The sequence below is a fragment of the Saccopteryx bilineata genome, chromosome 1, assembly GCF_036850765.1.
Source record: "Saccopteryx bilineata isolate mSacBil1 chromosome 1, mSacBil1_pri_phased_curated, whole genome shotgun sequence".
Classification (NCBI taxonomy): Eukaryota; Metazoa; Chordata; class Mammalia; order Chiroptera; family Emballonuridae; genus Saccopteryx; species Saccopteryx bilineata.
Genome location: NC_089490.1, coordinates 380,702,173 through 380,717,724, shown reverse-complemented (window position 1 = coordinate 380,717,724; position 15,552 = coordinate 380,702,173). Strand labels below are relative to the sequence as shown.

Here is a 15,552-nt window from a genome sequence, read left to right as displayed (position 1 = left end):
AGCACAAAATACCTCTTCTACTCATCATACTGTCTCTCACCACACTACTGGGTCAGTCATCCGGGTAACACCCTTAAATTTTTTTTCCCCTGGGTGGCAAGGTAGTCAGACCTCCAAACAGAAGAAGCTTGAGTTTTTAGCTATGAGAAGACAAGAAAACAGGTACAGCTTGGTGTTTAACAACACAGACTGTGGAGTCAAACTACCTACATCTGAATATGGGCTCTGTCACTACTTAGCTGTGTGACCTTGGACAAGTTACTCAACTTCTCTGGTTCAGTTTCCCCATATGTAAAGTGGAAAAATAATAGTACTCTGTGTGTATCATACAGGATTGTTATGGAAAGTAAATAAATCCGTATGTAAGAGGCTTAGATGGAGGCTGGCAAGTAGCAAATTTATTAAATAAGTGAAAAGAAAGCCCAGAATTGAAAAGAAATTAGATTAGTCCTAAGAATAACCAGGCAGTGGGGCCAAATCATGGAAATGAACTCTATAACATTCTGTTCTGCATCTTCCTATGCAAAAGTGTATGGTTTAAGAATTGCTAGAAGCTCCCCAGACCATAGGAACCTTTATTTATTTTAAATTATTTATTTATTTATTCATTTTAGAGAGGAGAGGGAGAGAGAGGGTGAGAGAGAGAGAGAGGAGAGACAGAGAGAGAGAAGGGGGGGAGGAGCTGGAAGCATCAACTCCCATATGTGCCTTGACCAGGCAAGCCCAGAGGTTCAAACCGGTGACCTCAGCATTTCCAGGTCGACGCTTTATCCACTGCGCCACCACAGGTCAGGCATACCATAGGAACCTTTAAAAGCAACATGGCAGTGACAATCTGGGCATCCTTACCCAAACGGGATGACATGGTGTAGGCTTGAGGTCCTCTCAGGAAGACTGGAGCCCAGGGGATCCCCTCGTATCTCACCTGCCCACGAGGGCAAGGAGAGCTGGTACCTTCCACAGAGCAGCACCTATTGCTAAGTTCTGCTCTCTGAGGCAGGCATGATCAATACTTTGCACACTTGGAAACAGGCTCAGAGAAGTTCAAGAATTTACTCAAAGTACAGTTAATAACATGTAGTTGGGATTCACATTGAAATTGAATTCTAAAGTCTGTTTGCTTTCTTTCCTCCGTGTATGTGATTATTATTATGTAACAAATTACCTCAGAACTTAGTAGCTTAAAACACATTTATTATTATACAATTTTTGAAGGCCAGATATCCAGAAGTGCCCTAACTGGGTGTTTCTGGCTCAGAATTCCTCATGAGGTTATAGTCAAGATGTTGGCCAAGGCTACTGTCATCTCAAAGCTCTACCAGGGCTGGAGAATCTGCTTCTAATCTCAGTAACGAGGTTGTTGGCAGGCCTGTTTCTTGCTGGCGATTGGCTGGAGGCTTCTGTTTTCATCACATGCATCTCTCTCCAGGAGACCGCTCACAACATGGTGGCTTGCTTTCCCTAGAGTGAGAGATTCAAGAAAAAGAGAGCACACAACCAACAGAGAGAGCATCAAGGTCTTTTGTAACTAATCTCAGTAGTGACACACCATCACTTCTGCCATTTGCTAGTAGTCACACAGACCAATCTTTTTATCATGTGGGAGAGGACCACACAAGGGTGTGAATACCAGGAGGCAAGGATCATTGGGGGCCATCTTGAAGGCTGATCCAACAAAATCAGACAAGAAGCCAGTCTTGCAAATGATAAGGCAGGCAATGTCCTCACAAAAAAAGTCCCGGAAATTAATCTTAGTCTAAACACTTTTTGGATGTTGTTGTTTATTTAACAAACTAATAAACAGTCAGTTCATTCAAGGAACTAGGCTGGTCCCTATGGATACAGCCAGGAGTCAAACCTAGAGCTTACAGTGGCATAGGGCAGAAAATAAGAATCCAGCCAAGTGGATCCTTGAAGAAAGAGAGGTGGACTCAGGATGCATGTCAGTGTGGTTGTAAAATCTTCTAGTCCAGCTATGGGTTTATCCTTACACAACCTGGGTTTATTGTCCTAGGCCTGGACAACACCCCACAGAAAACAGGAGAGAGAAAAAAAGGGGGGGGGAGGAGGAGGCAAAGGAACAAATGTCCTTGGCAGCTTACCAATTTCTGGAATTTCACAATTAGATACTCTTTCTTTAGCATGAAATTATCAGAACCTGTTTTGAGCCAAATTCTACATCTCTAGGACTACTCTGTGACTACCAATCTGTACTGCTTAATTCCTTCACCTTTTTTCACTTGATCCCCTCCCTACCCCGCTCTCCTAAACGCTCCTTCACCAGCTCCTCAGAACAAATCCCCCCCCCCCCCCCCCCCCCCCCCCCCGCAGGACAGCAGGAAAGCCATGAAAAACCCTAAGTGATTCAGTGTCCCCATCTGGATAAGGCAAACAATACCAGCTCCATGCTACCCTCACACAGAAGGAAAGTACACGTGAAAGCAATTCCACAAGCTTCAAGGGGGCGGGGTGGGGGAGGGTAAATTCCAAGAATTCCGATACGCAGAGCCACATTTTAATTCCGAGCAGCAGTGTAGCAGTGTAGATCACTCCTGAACAGCTACTTTTCCAAGGCGGCTGCCAACGCTGGCGCATCCTTCAAACAGCCAGCCACGCGGGTCGAGGGAAAATGAAAGTTTCCCTTGACCTGGGAAGTGAACAAGCCAAGTCATCCCCTCACCTAAAAACCATCCAGCGCCCGCCTCGTCCCAAACCCACCGCCCACTTGTCGCCTGTTTGAGCCATCCACCCGTGGGAGCCCTGCCCCTCTCCATCCCGCAGCCCCAAGCCCGGCAGCTTCCGGCACCTTGAAGAACTACCGTCCCCGGCATGCCCCGCGGCGGTCTTCGGGACCACGTGACCGCGTTTTTACCAGTGAGGCAGTCACATGATTTCGGGGGAAAATGGCTGCGTTGACTACGGAAGATTTTGCAGCACTCCAGATCCTGCTGAAGGTAAATTTGAAGGATGGGGACAGCATGAGGCGGCCCTTTGTCCCTGGAATTTTAGACGGACTAGGAATCGGGATAAATGGACTGTGATTTGAGCCACAGCTCTGCCACTGTCTCTCTGTGGCCGGGCAAATCGTTGTGCCTCTCTGAACTGCTTGAAAGAAGGAATAAAATTAATGCCGTCCAGACAATGGTGCGGGAACAAATAGGTAACGGTTGTGAAGGCGGTGTACCAATGCCTCCTACTGATAGTCTCTGGGGCTGGCTTCCGTGATCGGTGCAGTAGGGTGGTCCCCGCGAGGTCCACGCGGCCAGTTCAGATTGCGTCCAGCCCTGTGCGCTAGTGGTGGAGAAATCCTCCCCACTGCGTGCGCCCAGCGGGGCCCCCTCTCCCCCCACCCCAGCGCAAGTGGCCGTTCTTTGCTCTCCGAGGTCCCGGGGTTTCTGTACTTGCTTTGACCTATGTGAGGGCCGAGAAATTCTCCTGATAATCACTTGAAAGATTGTAAACTTGAAAGGGACATACTTCATAGGGCTTTTGTAAGGATCGAATGAAATGACGGGTTAGGATCATTTGCTTATCCTCTTCTGACTCTTCCTATAGTAAGGGGCGGCTTTATCTTCTTTTGTAGTTCTTGTCACTCGCTGATATTTTGTGTCCATTAATCTTTCTTTTACCAGAATTTAAGAACCGTGAGGGACTTAAAAAAAACAAAACCCAAAACAATAACAACAAAAAACCGGAGAGGATTGAGTTAATTAGACTCAGGAATTGTGTGTGGAACACGTTCATCATCCTTGGTGCAACATTCACTGTTGGTCCATACAGTGTTCCCTCTGTTTTAACCACCTCCCCAGTGTTCTCTCGTATCCGCCATCCCTAAAGGCATCTATGTTATTCACAAATGTATCGCCAACAAGTGTATCCCCAACCCCTTGCACACAGCATGTGCTTAATAAGTAGCTGTTGGACGAATTAATGAAGTAACAGCTGGAACTGGAAACCTAGAGCTCTCAGCTCCCAGAATGCCGTCTCACCTTCATTATGGCTGTTCCTCCTCATGTTCCCCCCATGCCAATTCGTTGTATGGACTTTCTTTAATAAACTTTTTTATTGTTCATGTGTAACACACAGAAAAGTGCAGGAGTCATAAGTGCACAGCTTAATGATTTAGTACACACCCATCACAGTCAAAAACTGAAACATTGCCAGAACCCCAGAAGTCCCTCTAGTTCTCCATTACTTCCCCTACTCTCCTATTCAATAGTAATGACTACCCTTCCTTCTGACATGATCATTCTAATATTGCCCATGTTTCTAAAAGAGATTGTGTTGAATTAGTTAGTTCTTTCTTTAAGTGTTAGTTAGAATTTTCCAGTGAAACTCTCTGGGCCTGGAGATTTCTTTTTGGGGAGTTTTAAAATTTAAAGTCCTTTAATAGTTTTAGGGCTAGTCAAATTATCAGTTTCATATTGGCAAAATTGTAGTCTGTTTTTTGAGGAATTGATTTCATTTAAGCTGGCAAGTTTATTTGTATAGAGTTGTTTGTAGTTATTCTCGTTTTTCTTTTCAAATCTGTGGGGTCTATTGTGATATGTGCCCTGTTTCATTCTTGATACTGGTAATTTGTGTTTCCTCTTGAACTCTTTCAGTCTTGCTGAAGGTTTGTGAATTTTAGTTATATTTTAAAAGAACCAGTTCTTTGTTTCATTGAGTTCTTTTTAAATCTGTTTTCAATTTCATTTGTTTCTCTTCTTTATTTTCTTTCTTTTTTCTTTGGGTTAGGGTGCTCTTCTTTTCCTAAGTTCTTGAGGTGAGAACTTAGATTATTGATTTGAAACTTTTCCTTTTTTCTAATGTTTGTATTTAATTCTGTTACATTTTCCTCTCAGCCCTGCCTTGGCTGTGACCCAGAAATTTGGAGCTGTTGTTTTTCATTTTCATTCATTCGGTGCAATTTAAAAAATTTGTCTGGAGACCTCTTATGTGATCAGTGGATTATTTACAAGCATGTGAAGGTTCCAAGTGTTTGGGCATTTTCTTGTCATCTTTATGTCATCAATTTCTAGTTTGATTCCATGTGGCCACCAACAACAAACCCTCTATGATTTCAGTTCTTTTAAGTTTGTTTAGGTTTGTTTTATGGCCCAGAATGTGATCTATTTTGGTATATGTTCCGAGCATCCCTGAAAAGAATGTTATGTTCTGCTGCTACTGAGTAGTGTTCCATAACTGTCAGTTACATTGATAGATGGTGCTGTTGAATTCTTCTGTGTCTATTTTGAGAATCTGTTAGTTGTTCTATACATTGTTGAGAGATATTGAAGTCTCCAACTCTGTTTGTGGGTTTGTCTATTTCTTTATTTTTTGGTCAGTTTTTTTGTTTAATTCTGTCTCTTTTTGCTTAGCATATTTTGCAGCTCTCGTGTTACACGCATACATATTTAGGATGTCTTCTCGCTAAATAGAACCTTTTATCATTATATAATGTTTCTCTCTGTCACTGGTAATTTTCTCTGCTACAAAATTTTTTTTTATCTGATATTAATGAAACCACTCTTGCTTCCCCTTGATTAATGTTTGCATGATACATCCTTTTCCATACTTCTACTTTTAGCCTGTCTCTATCGTATTTGAAGGGAGCTTCTTACAGACAGCATTTGTTTCAGTCATATTTTTTAATCCACTCTGTCAATTGCTGTTTTTTAATTGATATATTTGACCATTTACAACTAATGTCATTTTCTTAGGGCTTAAGTCTGTTGTAGTACTTTTTTTTTGTTTGTCTATTTTCATGTACTATTTGTTTCTTTTTACTTTCTCCTGCTTTCTTGTGGGTTATTTGAACATTATTTAGAATTCCATTTTGATTCATCTGTAGTGTTTCTGAATATATTTGCATTTATGTACATAACTTAATTACTATATCAGTGTCATCAATTGACCAGTTAGAGTGAAGCATAAAAATCTTGCCTTTGTTAATACCCCTTTACCTTCCCTCATTTATAATATAATTGTCTCAAATATTTCCTCTACATACATTTAAAGCCGTATTGGACATTGCGTAATTTTTGCTTCAACTTTCCAATAGAATTTAGAAACTCAAGAGGAGAAGGAAAGCCTTTTATATTTAAATTTTTGCAGTGTCATTCTTCCTGGTATTCCAAGATTTTTTATTATTATTATTATTTCCTTTCTGTTAGAACTTGTTTTAGCCATTCTTTTAGGGTAGGTCTTGTGACAGCTTTTTTTAGTCTTCTTTCATCTGAGAATGTGTTGATTTCCTCTTCATCCCTGAAGTATATTTTTATTGTGTATAGGATTCCAGGTTGTCAGCTCTTTTCTTTTAGTACCTGAAAAATATCGTGCCACTTCCTTCTTGCTTCCATGGTTTCTGGTGTGAAGTCTGCTATCATTCTAATTGTTTTTCCCTTATGGATATGATACCATTTTTCTCTCATTGCTTTCAAGACTTTTTTCTTGACTGCCCCCCCACCCCAACACACACACACCTTGGAAAAGTTTTTCCTTTTCAGGACCAGCTTCTGCTAACTCCCCAGGGTGGTGGGACTTGTTGCTGCCTGGCAGGGGCTCCTTGCTTGGTCCCAGCTTCCAATTTACCTTCTCTGACACCACTGCAGAGGGGGTGTGGGGACAAGGGTAGAAGTCTAGGCTCCCCACTTGGACTTTGCTGACGTGGGTGAGGATTGGGCCACAGTTCTTTCTGTACTGTTTGGCAGGAGTTGAGCAGTTATTATCTAAGGTTTTCTGTTTTGCTAGGCTTCCTCTTTCTTGAAGCTTTGGCTGGAGAGAGCAGGCATTTGTTGGAGCTTTTTTCTTTCTGCACCCCTTGGCATTTTTGGTTGCCCACTTCTTCAGCTCCAAGTCTTGGATATCTGAACCAAAAAGAAGCACCATGTCCTTCCTCGGTCATGAGGCCCACAGCAGGTCCTTCCCCGTCCAGTCATCGTAGGTTTGTTTCCTGTACGGCGTCCAGGGATGTTAGTTGTGCTTAGCAGGAGGAATGAGGCAAAGTATTTGTCATCCATCTTCCCAGAATTGAAGTTGTCCTACGTACCTTTAAATCTTGAGTCTCAAAGCTGTCACAAAGATGACATAATATAGAGTGTTATGTTCTAAAACATGAATGTTTAATGACTGTTTATTTTCTTTTTTCCATCTGTGAATTAATTTGTAGGCCTCCTCGAAGGATGTTGTCAGACAGCTATGCCAAGAGAGCTTTCCCAGCTCGGCCCTGGGCTCGAAAAAGCTCCTGGATGTCACGTGTTCCAGCTTGTCCGTGACCCTGGAGGAGGCAGAGCAGGTCAGTGTGGTCAGGAATGACCTTTGGCCCCTGGGCTCTCAACTCATTAGTCCCTTTCAAGACCTCCCACTCGTGGCTGTGTCCAAGGAAATTTTTCCCCTTAAGTGTCTGTTGACATTAAAGCAAACTTAAAACAGACTTTTTTTTTTGTTAGTGTACTTAAAAATCTTTGTTTTGGCCTGACCTGGGGTGGCTCAGTGGATAAAGTGTCAACCTGGAAATGCTGAGGTCGCCAGTTCGAAACCCTGGGCTTGCCTGGTCAAGGCACATATGGGAGTTGATACTTCCGGCTCCTCCCCCCTTCTCTCTCTCTGTCTCTCTCTCCTCTCTCTCTCTCTGTCTCTCTCTCTCCTCTCTAAAAATGAATAAATAAAATAAAATAAAAAAATCTTTGTTTTGAACTTTATTTCCTTGTTGCAAATGAGGGATGGATGGGAGAACTTACCCAGAATCAGAGCTCCCAGCCATTTCCTTTTCAGACTTGTTACCTAGAGAGTGTGGCCAAAAGCCAGCCTTTTATGATTTTCTCTCCCGGCCCGTGACTTGCGAGCACTTACTAGTTGTCGGTTGGATCACGGGGGTAAACTTCTCAGGGCCCCTGGGCAGAAGCTGCACTGCCCGAGTGCTGGCAGGGAGCGCCTGCGGCCGGACCCCACCTGGTCCCAGCTGGTGGCCGAGCGGAGCAGTGATGTGATTCATATTATGTAGCACTCACAGCCTGGCCCGAGTGCTGGCAGGGAGCGCCTGCGGCCGGACCCCACCTGGTCCCAGCTGGTGGCCGAGTGGAGCAGTGACGTGATTCATATTACGTAGCACTCACAGCCTGGCCTGAGTGCTGGCAGGGAGCGCCTGCGGCCGGACCCCACCTGGTCCCAGCTGGTGGCCGAGCGGAGCAGTGACGTGATTCATATTACGTAGCACTCACAGCCTTCTTTTTGCCGGGCACAAAGTTTTCTGACACCGGAATTCATCCAAACTGGCTTATGTTCTTCTTCTTATATTTTTTTATGTGGAGCTTTGTTCATTGAAGTTAGCTGTGGAGGAGCAGAAGGCAGAAATAAGATTATGGAATTGAGTTGGATACTTAAGTTGGGATCCCCAAAAGTAGACTGCGAGGCAAAGATTTTAAATACCAGGGTGCAGCTAGTTACTTGGGAGGTGATTCTAGAAAGCACAGAGGAGAGTGGAGAAAAGTTATCAGGGAGAGAGTATGATGAAAGTGTGAATGTTAGCCATTGCTGACCGCGGCGGGCACTGGGGGCTCACTCTCAGGGGCCCATGAGGACCGTGTGGAACACGCCCCAGACTGTCCCCTGGAGGGCAGCGAGGCCGGGACATGTGTCCCCTAACTTCCACTCCTCTGGGCTGCACCAGTGTGCTGCTGAGTAGCCTCCCAGCATGAGAGAGAGCCCTAAAGCAGGGAAGTTACCCTCAGAGGGTCTTCTGTGGGCCGGCTGAGCATTGCCATTCTCACAAACAGCCGCAGGCACACTTGGCCACAGATGGACGTGGGAGACCGTAGGTGGCCCACAGCACCTAGCGCTCCTCTTCCACACAGCCAGCCTGCAGCTGTGGGCTCCTTTGTCCTCCCTGGTGACCTAGGGGCCCGGTCATGACACTCCTCCACCTTGGATTCAGCACCCAAACCCACAGGAGCCTGTATCTCTGGTAACAGTTCTGTGAGCACACAGGTCCGGGCACGGGGCGTACACCCGTACTCAGGGGGCTCCAGCTGTGGCCTCACCCCACCCCTCCTCCTGTCCAGAGGCGGTGGTTAGGTGCAGCGTTGCCTAGTAACGCAGCTGACTTCCCACTCCTCTTGAGTTACCAGGGGAACAGGCTAGAACAGCGATTTTCATCCTTTTTTTTATCTCATGAAACATAAACTAATTACTGAAATTCTGCAGCCAAAAAATATGTTTTTTGTTGATCTGACAAAAAAAATAGGTATAATTTTGATTCATTCACCCTGGATGGCTGCTGTTGTGTTGGCTGTTGTCATTTTTGTATTTGACAGTCTAAAGGAAAAGAGGTCAGTGTCCCTGACTCAATAGGTAGTGCATTTTAAAAATTCTGCAGCACACCAGTTGAAAAAGCACTGGGCTAGGAAGTTAACTGCGGTCAGAATCTGCGGTGGGAAAGGGGACTTTTTCTACCTCTTCACCTGCACGTGGCGTTTCTGGCAAGTGGACAACCTCCTATGTCCGGGCCGCACCTGTCTTCTAAAGCAACAGGTGAACGTAGGGCCAGGCAGAGGCACATGGGCCTCAGCGGAGGGACTAGCAGTGCATGGCAGGCAGGGGCACGGAGCCACCCTGCCCGCCGTCCTCGCCGCCCCGGCCCCTGGCCGTCCTCACCACGTCCCCGTCTCTGCAGCTGCTCCGGGCCCTGCACCGCCTCACCAGGCTGGCAGCCTTCCGCGACCTGTCCTCCACCGAGGCGATTCTGGCTCTCTTCCCTGAAAGTTTCCACCAGAACCTCAAACACCTGTTGACAAAAATCATCTTGGAACATGTGTAAGTGCCCGTTTCCTGAGAGTGCCTCGTAAGGCTTATATTTTATTTTATTCCTGTTCTAGAAATAATATGTTCATTCTTGGAAAGCAAACACAGATCAGGGAAAAGAAGCCCGTAGTCCTCCCACGCAGGGGCCAGCAGCATTGACTCCTGAGGGGCGAGCCTTTCAGGGTTGTTTATTTTTTCCTTTCACATGTGGAGAGAGGTGGGCGTTTGTGTTTTAAGCACAGTGGAATGGTGCCATTTCATAACTTACTTGTTTGCAGTTAACAGTCTTAACGTTTATATTGTTTCAGATCAAATATTTACCGTCAATAACATTTTTAATGGCTAAACATATTCCATTGTATAATAAAGCAATGCTGTATAACTTAATTAAGAGATTCCCAAGCGTCAGGCACTTCCACTCTTGGCCGTCTTCACTTATGGGAACAAACTGTTCGCCTGCCTGCATGTCCTCGTCCTGGGCTAAAGGCCGTGGGCGTGCAGAGGCTGTGGCTTCAGGTTCAAGTCAGCCACCAGAAGGATTGCGCCCACTATTTTTTTTTTTTTTTTTTTCATTTTTCTGAAGCTGGAAACAGGGAGAGACAGTCAGACAGACTCCCGCATGCGCCCGACCGGGATCCACCCGGCACGCCCACCAGGGGCGACGCTCTGCCCACCAGGGGGCGATGCTCTGCCCATCCTGGGCGTTGCCATGTTGCAACCAGAGCCACTCTAGCGCCTGAGGCAGAGGCCACAGAGCCATCCCCAGCGCCCGGGCCATCTTTGCTCCAATGGAGCCTTGGCTGCGGGAGGGGAAGAGAGAGACAGAGAGGAAAGCGCGGCGGAGGGGCGGAGAAGCAAATGGGTACTTCTCCTGTGTGCCCTGGCCGGGAATCGAACCCGGGTCCTCCGCACGCTAGGCCGACGCTCTACCGCTGAGCCAACCGGCCAGGGCCGCGCCCACTATTTTGATACAAGTCAGACACGAGTGTGCCATTCTCCCTGACCTTCACCATTACCGAGGGCATTTTCCCCGTTTCACGCGTGGCAAAGGGTACCTCATGTCAGCTTCTACAGCTTTGCTACTCCAGTCAGTATCTTGTTCGTTCGTATGTTTACTGGTCGTTTTATTTCTTTTGTTATTTATCTGCGTATTTTCTTGGTTGGGCAAATCCTTTTCAACACATACAATTTAATCAGAATTGATGAACTGCTGGCTAGCAGCCGGTTAGACCTCTCTGATAGTAATAACGGATGATGCTTGTTTGCACAGGATTTTGTTTATTAAGAACCTTCCTTATGCATGACCATGTGTTATTCTGACGGCCGGGCTCCTCACTGCGCTGCTGTTCGCTGCAGCGTCAGATAGGCCTGTTGGGGTGTGTGTTGCATCGGCTGCAGTACATCGTGTGAGGATGTCAGTAGAAGCAGTCGGTTGACCTTGTCTCCATTTTGTCTGCAGAGTGACGGCACAGTGAGATTACAGCGCAGTCAGCCTTTCCTTTGTATTAAGTTGTGAAAATTCACTAACAGCATTTGTGGCCTTAGAGTCACTGAGCTTTTTTGCAAGACAAACAGACAGGTGCTCATTGGGATGAGGTTATCTCTGTGGTCCTTTCCTGTCAGGAGGTCAAGACAGGGTTGCAGATCAGAGGGAGCAGGCCGCACTCGTTATCAGAAAACTCCATTTTTACCCCTTCTCCGTCATTTTACCTCATCTTTTCCTCTCAAACAGATCTACTTGGAGAACTGAAGCCCAAAAAAATCTGAGTGAGTACCAAATCTGCCTTTTCCTCCTCACCGCTTCCTCCCAGCCCAGCCCTGAATCTCAGATGGCCAGAGTTTTTAACCAAAAGTCAAAGTGAACTCACCTGATCCCAAACTAAACAGTAGGTGCTATTTTTCTTTAATTCTGCTTTTTAATTTTTCTGATTATAAATTTAATACATTAAAGGCATGTCGTTAAAAAAAATAAACAGAAATATCCAAAGTAGTAAGTAAAATACTTAAAATAATGATATTTCTATTAGGGAAAAAACCATAATTGAAATTAGTTTGAAAGATTGACTGAAAGTGGATGTTTAATAAATGATCACAAGACTTACTCTGAGCCAGTCGCTATGCTGAAGAACTCTACCTGCATTAACTCAGGTAGTCCTTCCAAGAACCTGGGAGCTGGGCTAAGATTATCCCCATTTTACAGATGAGGAAACAGGCTCAAAGGTTTGACAAGTGGTAGAGCCCACCTTCAAGCCAAGTCTAGTTTGCCTCTCAAACGAAAACTCTTCCCGCTATTGTTGAAGCTCCACGTTTCCTAGGACTCGGGCCACAGCCTCACCTTCTCTGTCTTGTCATTCCTCATTTTGTCCTGACGTCTGAGGGTTGGGTGTTTGGGTGGCAGCCTGGAGACGCTACCACTGTGAGTCAGAGCTAAGTGCAGGGGGCATGGAGCATGGCGGGCCCGTGGCGTGCTGGGGTCTTGGACCCCGTCTGCTCTCTCCGTTAGAGACTTGTTGTGTGGACTAGGTGCATTTCACACATACAGCCCTTACAACCACTTATTGTAAAGTCTCGGAATAAATGATAAATAAAATAGTAAGGATGATAAGACGCAGGCGGTGTCCGCTCTGACTGAGCTGTCCCCTCCGCAGTCTCTCTGCCACGCCTGGTCGACCTGGACTGGAGAGTGGACATCAGAACCGCCTCAGACAGCATCAGCCGCATGGCCGTCCCCACCTGCCTGCTCCAGCTGAAGGTACGTCCACTGTCATCCTCACCAGGAGGAGAGAAGGGGCGGCAGTGACTCGGCACCCCTGGGGGCCGACAGCGCCAGTCTCCAAAGGGGCGGCTCTCTGACTCCATAACTGAAAATCTTCAGCTCCCCAGTGCATGCTGATTTACACAGTGTATGTACTGCTGCGTTAACATAGGCACAGCAGAGTGCATGCTGAGAGGAGGGACAACAAAACACTAAAGATCACTTGTCCATGCCTGAAGGTTACCTCATACGCTTACAGGAAAGTTTAGCCTTAACAACAAGAGCATGCTGGGGCTGCAGGAGGAAAGAGGAGCTGGGGGAGGCAGAGGAGGGCGAGCGGGGAGGGAAGAGGAGGGGTGGATGGTGGAGGGGCACTCGGGATGGTAGACAGCACTGTGGACAGATGCTGTAGAATGTGCATCTGAAACCTGTGTAACTGTATTAACCAACGTCACCCCAGTCAAGTCAATAAAACATTAAAAATAGAAAAACAAGAGCATGCATTCAGATTTCAGATTGCCTTGATGATTCGGGATATTGTAGCCACCTTCTTGTCCAGGACGATGAGGCCCCCGCTGCTGGGACGTGGCTGGTCGGGGCTCCCGGTAGCGGGTGGAGAAATGTCAGTTCTTCATCTTGTTCTCACGCTCTTGCCTTGCTGGTGTTCTCTTCACTTCACAGTTCTTCTCTGGAACCTTTTAAAGCAACATACTCGTTTTAAGGGTTTGTTGAATTAAAACTAGATAATGGAATGCTGTATTTATTTAACCAGACACAGAAAATCAACATCTGTAAGGAAATGAAAATGTAAGGGTGCTAAGGGTAGTAAAGCTTACTTTTTATTTTTATTTATTTATTTTTATTTTTTTGTATTTCTCTGAAGCTGGAAACAGGGAGGCAGCCAGACAGACTCCCGCATGCGCCCGGCCGGGATCCACCCGGCACACTCACCAGGTGGCGATGCTCCACCCATCTGGGGCACTGCTCTGCTGCAACCGGAGCCATTCTAGTGCCTGTGGCAGAGGCCATGGAGGCATCCTCAGCGCCTGGGCCAACTTTGCTCCAGTGGAGCCTTGGCTGTGGGAGGGGAAGAGAGAGACAGAGAGGAAGGAGAGGGGGAGGGGTGGAGAAGCAGATGGGCGCTTCTCCTGTGTGCCCTGGCCGGGAATCGAACCTGGGACTCTTGCACGCCAGGCTGATGCTCCACCACTAAGCCAACCGGCCAGGGCCTTAAAGGATGTAAATAAATATAAGTAGTAGTTGTGATGTGTGTTGGCAAAAGTAGGTTTACAGTTCGTATGGTAAAAGACATGCAGATGCCTGACCAGGCAGTGGCACAGTAACTAGAACATCGGCCTGGGACACTGAGGATTCAGGTTCAAAACCCCAAGGTCACTGGCCTGAGCATGTGATTACTGACTTGACCCCATGGTCGCTGGATTGAGCCCAAGGTCACAGTTTTGAGCTGACTTGAGCAAGGGGTCAGTCTCAGCTGGAGTCGCCCAGTCAAGGCACCTATGAGAAAGCAATCAATGAACAACTAAGCTGCTGCAACTATGAGTTGATACTTCTCATCTCTCCTGTCTGTCCGTCCCTCTCTCGCAAAAAGTAAAAAAAAAAAAAAAAAAAAGACACGCAGGTTATGATCATTACAGTAGCTTTATTAACTCAAAAGAATGATACAATCCTGTAAATTGCTGGCCTTCGTTATTTGTGCAGTCTTATAGTGTACAAGCTCTACTCAGGCAGTGTGGAGTTCTTCATACACCTACTGTTGTCCACTCCTGTACTCTTGCTGCATCCCACTGGATTCTCATGCACCCCTAAAGCCCAGTGCATAAATTGCTGTCGCAGACACATGACGTTTTCTCACCAGAAGGCTGAGTCAGTGGCTTGAGGGAGCCGAGGCTTCTCTCACACCTGCCCTGGGCCCTCGTTGCAGGTGGAGGCTGAGCCCCAGCCTCTGAGACATCTCCCTTCCCAGTCGCTGAACGACTCCAGGGCCGGCACTGTCTGTCGCCTCCCAGCGGTTCCCCTGAGCAGGATGGGGGCTCATGGGTCCAGGGCTCACCCACAGGGCAACAGGAAGGGAGGCAGCTCTGATTTGGGGGCCATGTTCTCTTTTCAGATCCAGGAAGATCCCAGTCTGTGTGGGGACACACCCCCTGTCTCAGCTGTCACCGTGGAGCTGAGTAAGGAGACGCTGGACACGATGCTGGATGGGCTGGGCCGCATCCGAGATCAGCTTTCTGCCGTGGCCAGCAAATGACCCCGGCCAGCTGCCAGCCCCAGTGCCGTCAGCGACGGAGCCTCCCAGCACCAGGCGGGCTGCGCCGTCCCAGCAGCTGCAGCTAGCAGCAGGCAGGATGGTGGGGACAGGGCCAGCATCCAGAAGGCGCAGCTGGATTGGGAGGAAGCAGCATGCCCACACTGCTCCTCACTCATATTTCTCTCTCAGAAGCTGGTGAGCAGAAGCCTCCGCATTTGAAAGGCTCCCACGGGCGCCTTAGTCACCGTGGTGGGGCGAGGAGCGGGTGCGGCAGCTGCTGCCTGGCTGCTCCGATGGTTCAGGCCGGACTGGAGAACTTGTCTATTAGTCCTTTCAGCATCAGCTCTCGTTAGTCCATTCCCAGCCCTGAAACCCATGCGGGGGTCAGGTGGGCAACCAGCGGTCCCTGCCTGTGCCAGGAGCCGGGCAGACCCACAGAGCGGGGTCATTCGGTGTGGCCCACCTGCCCTGTGTTCGGAGCCCTCCCGCACCCCCCAGCCCTGCTGAGCCACCTGCCACACAGGCAGTCTGAAGTGGGGGCCAGTCCCCTTCGCCGGGAAGCTGTGGCCCCTTTGATACAATGCAGCCATTCCAGAGCAAAGAAGTGGGTGATTGGGAATAAAGAACCTTCCTGAAAACCTCACAATTCTAGTCCTGCTTCTCGTAGCTTCTGTCAGGCTGGATTTATTGCCTTAGGTTAGTGCTGCCTCTCCTTTGTAAGGGTGACCCCAACTTCCTAATTCCCAGC

At 47.4% G+C, this 15,552-nt stretch overlaps 1 protein-coding gene across 1 annotated transcript; it reads left to right on the top strand.

Moving 5' to 3' along the window:
- Window positions 1-2,856: 2,856 nt before the first annotated feature.
- On the top strand, window positions 2,857-15,441 carry COMMD9 (COMM domain containing 9). Its single transcript, XM_066253888.1, has 6 exons — window positions 2,857-2,954; window positions 7,151-7,276; window positions 9,653-9,792; window positions 11,513-11,547; window positions 12,429-12,532; window positions 14,664-15,441. Exons 1-6 carry the CDS (start codon window positions 2,904-2,906, stop codon window positions 14,802-14,804), a joined length of 597 nt encoding a protein of 198 aa, XP_066109985.1. The 5' UTR covers window positions 2,857-2,903; the 3' UTR covers window positions 14,805-15,441.
- Window positions 15,442-15,552: the final 111 nt, after the last annotated feature.

Coding starts and splice junctions, on each gene's coding strand:
- COMMD9 (XM_066253888.1), top strand. CDS start 2,904: ATGGCTGCGTTGACTACGGAAGATTTTGCAGCACTCCAGATCCTGCTG. Junction 9,793..11,512: donor AAAATCATCTTGGAACATGT/GTAAGTGCCCGT, acceptor CCTCTCAAACAG/ATCTACTTGGAGAACTGAAG. Junction 11,548..12,428: donor TGAAGCCCAAAAAAATCTGA/GTGAGTACCAAA, acceptor TCCCCTCCGCAG/TCTCTCTGCCACGCCTGGTC.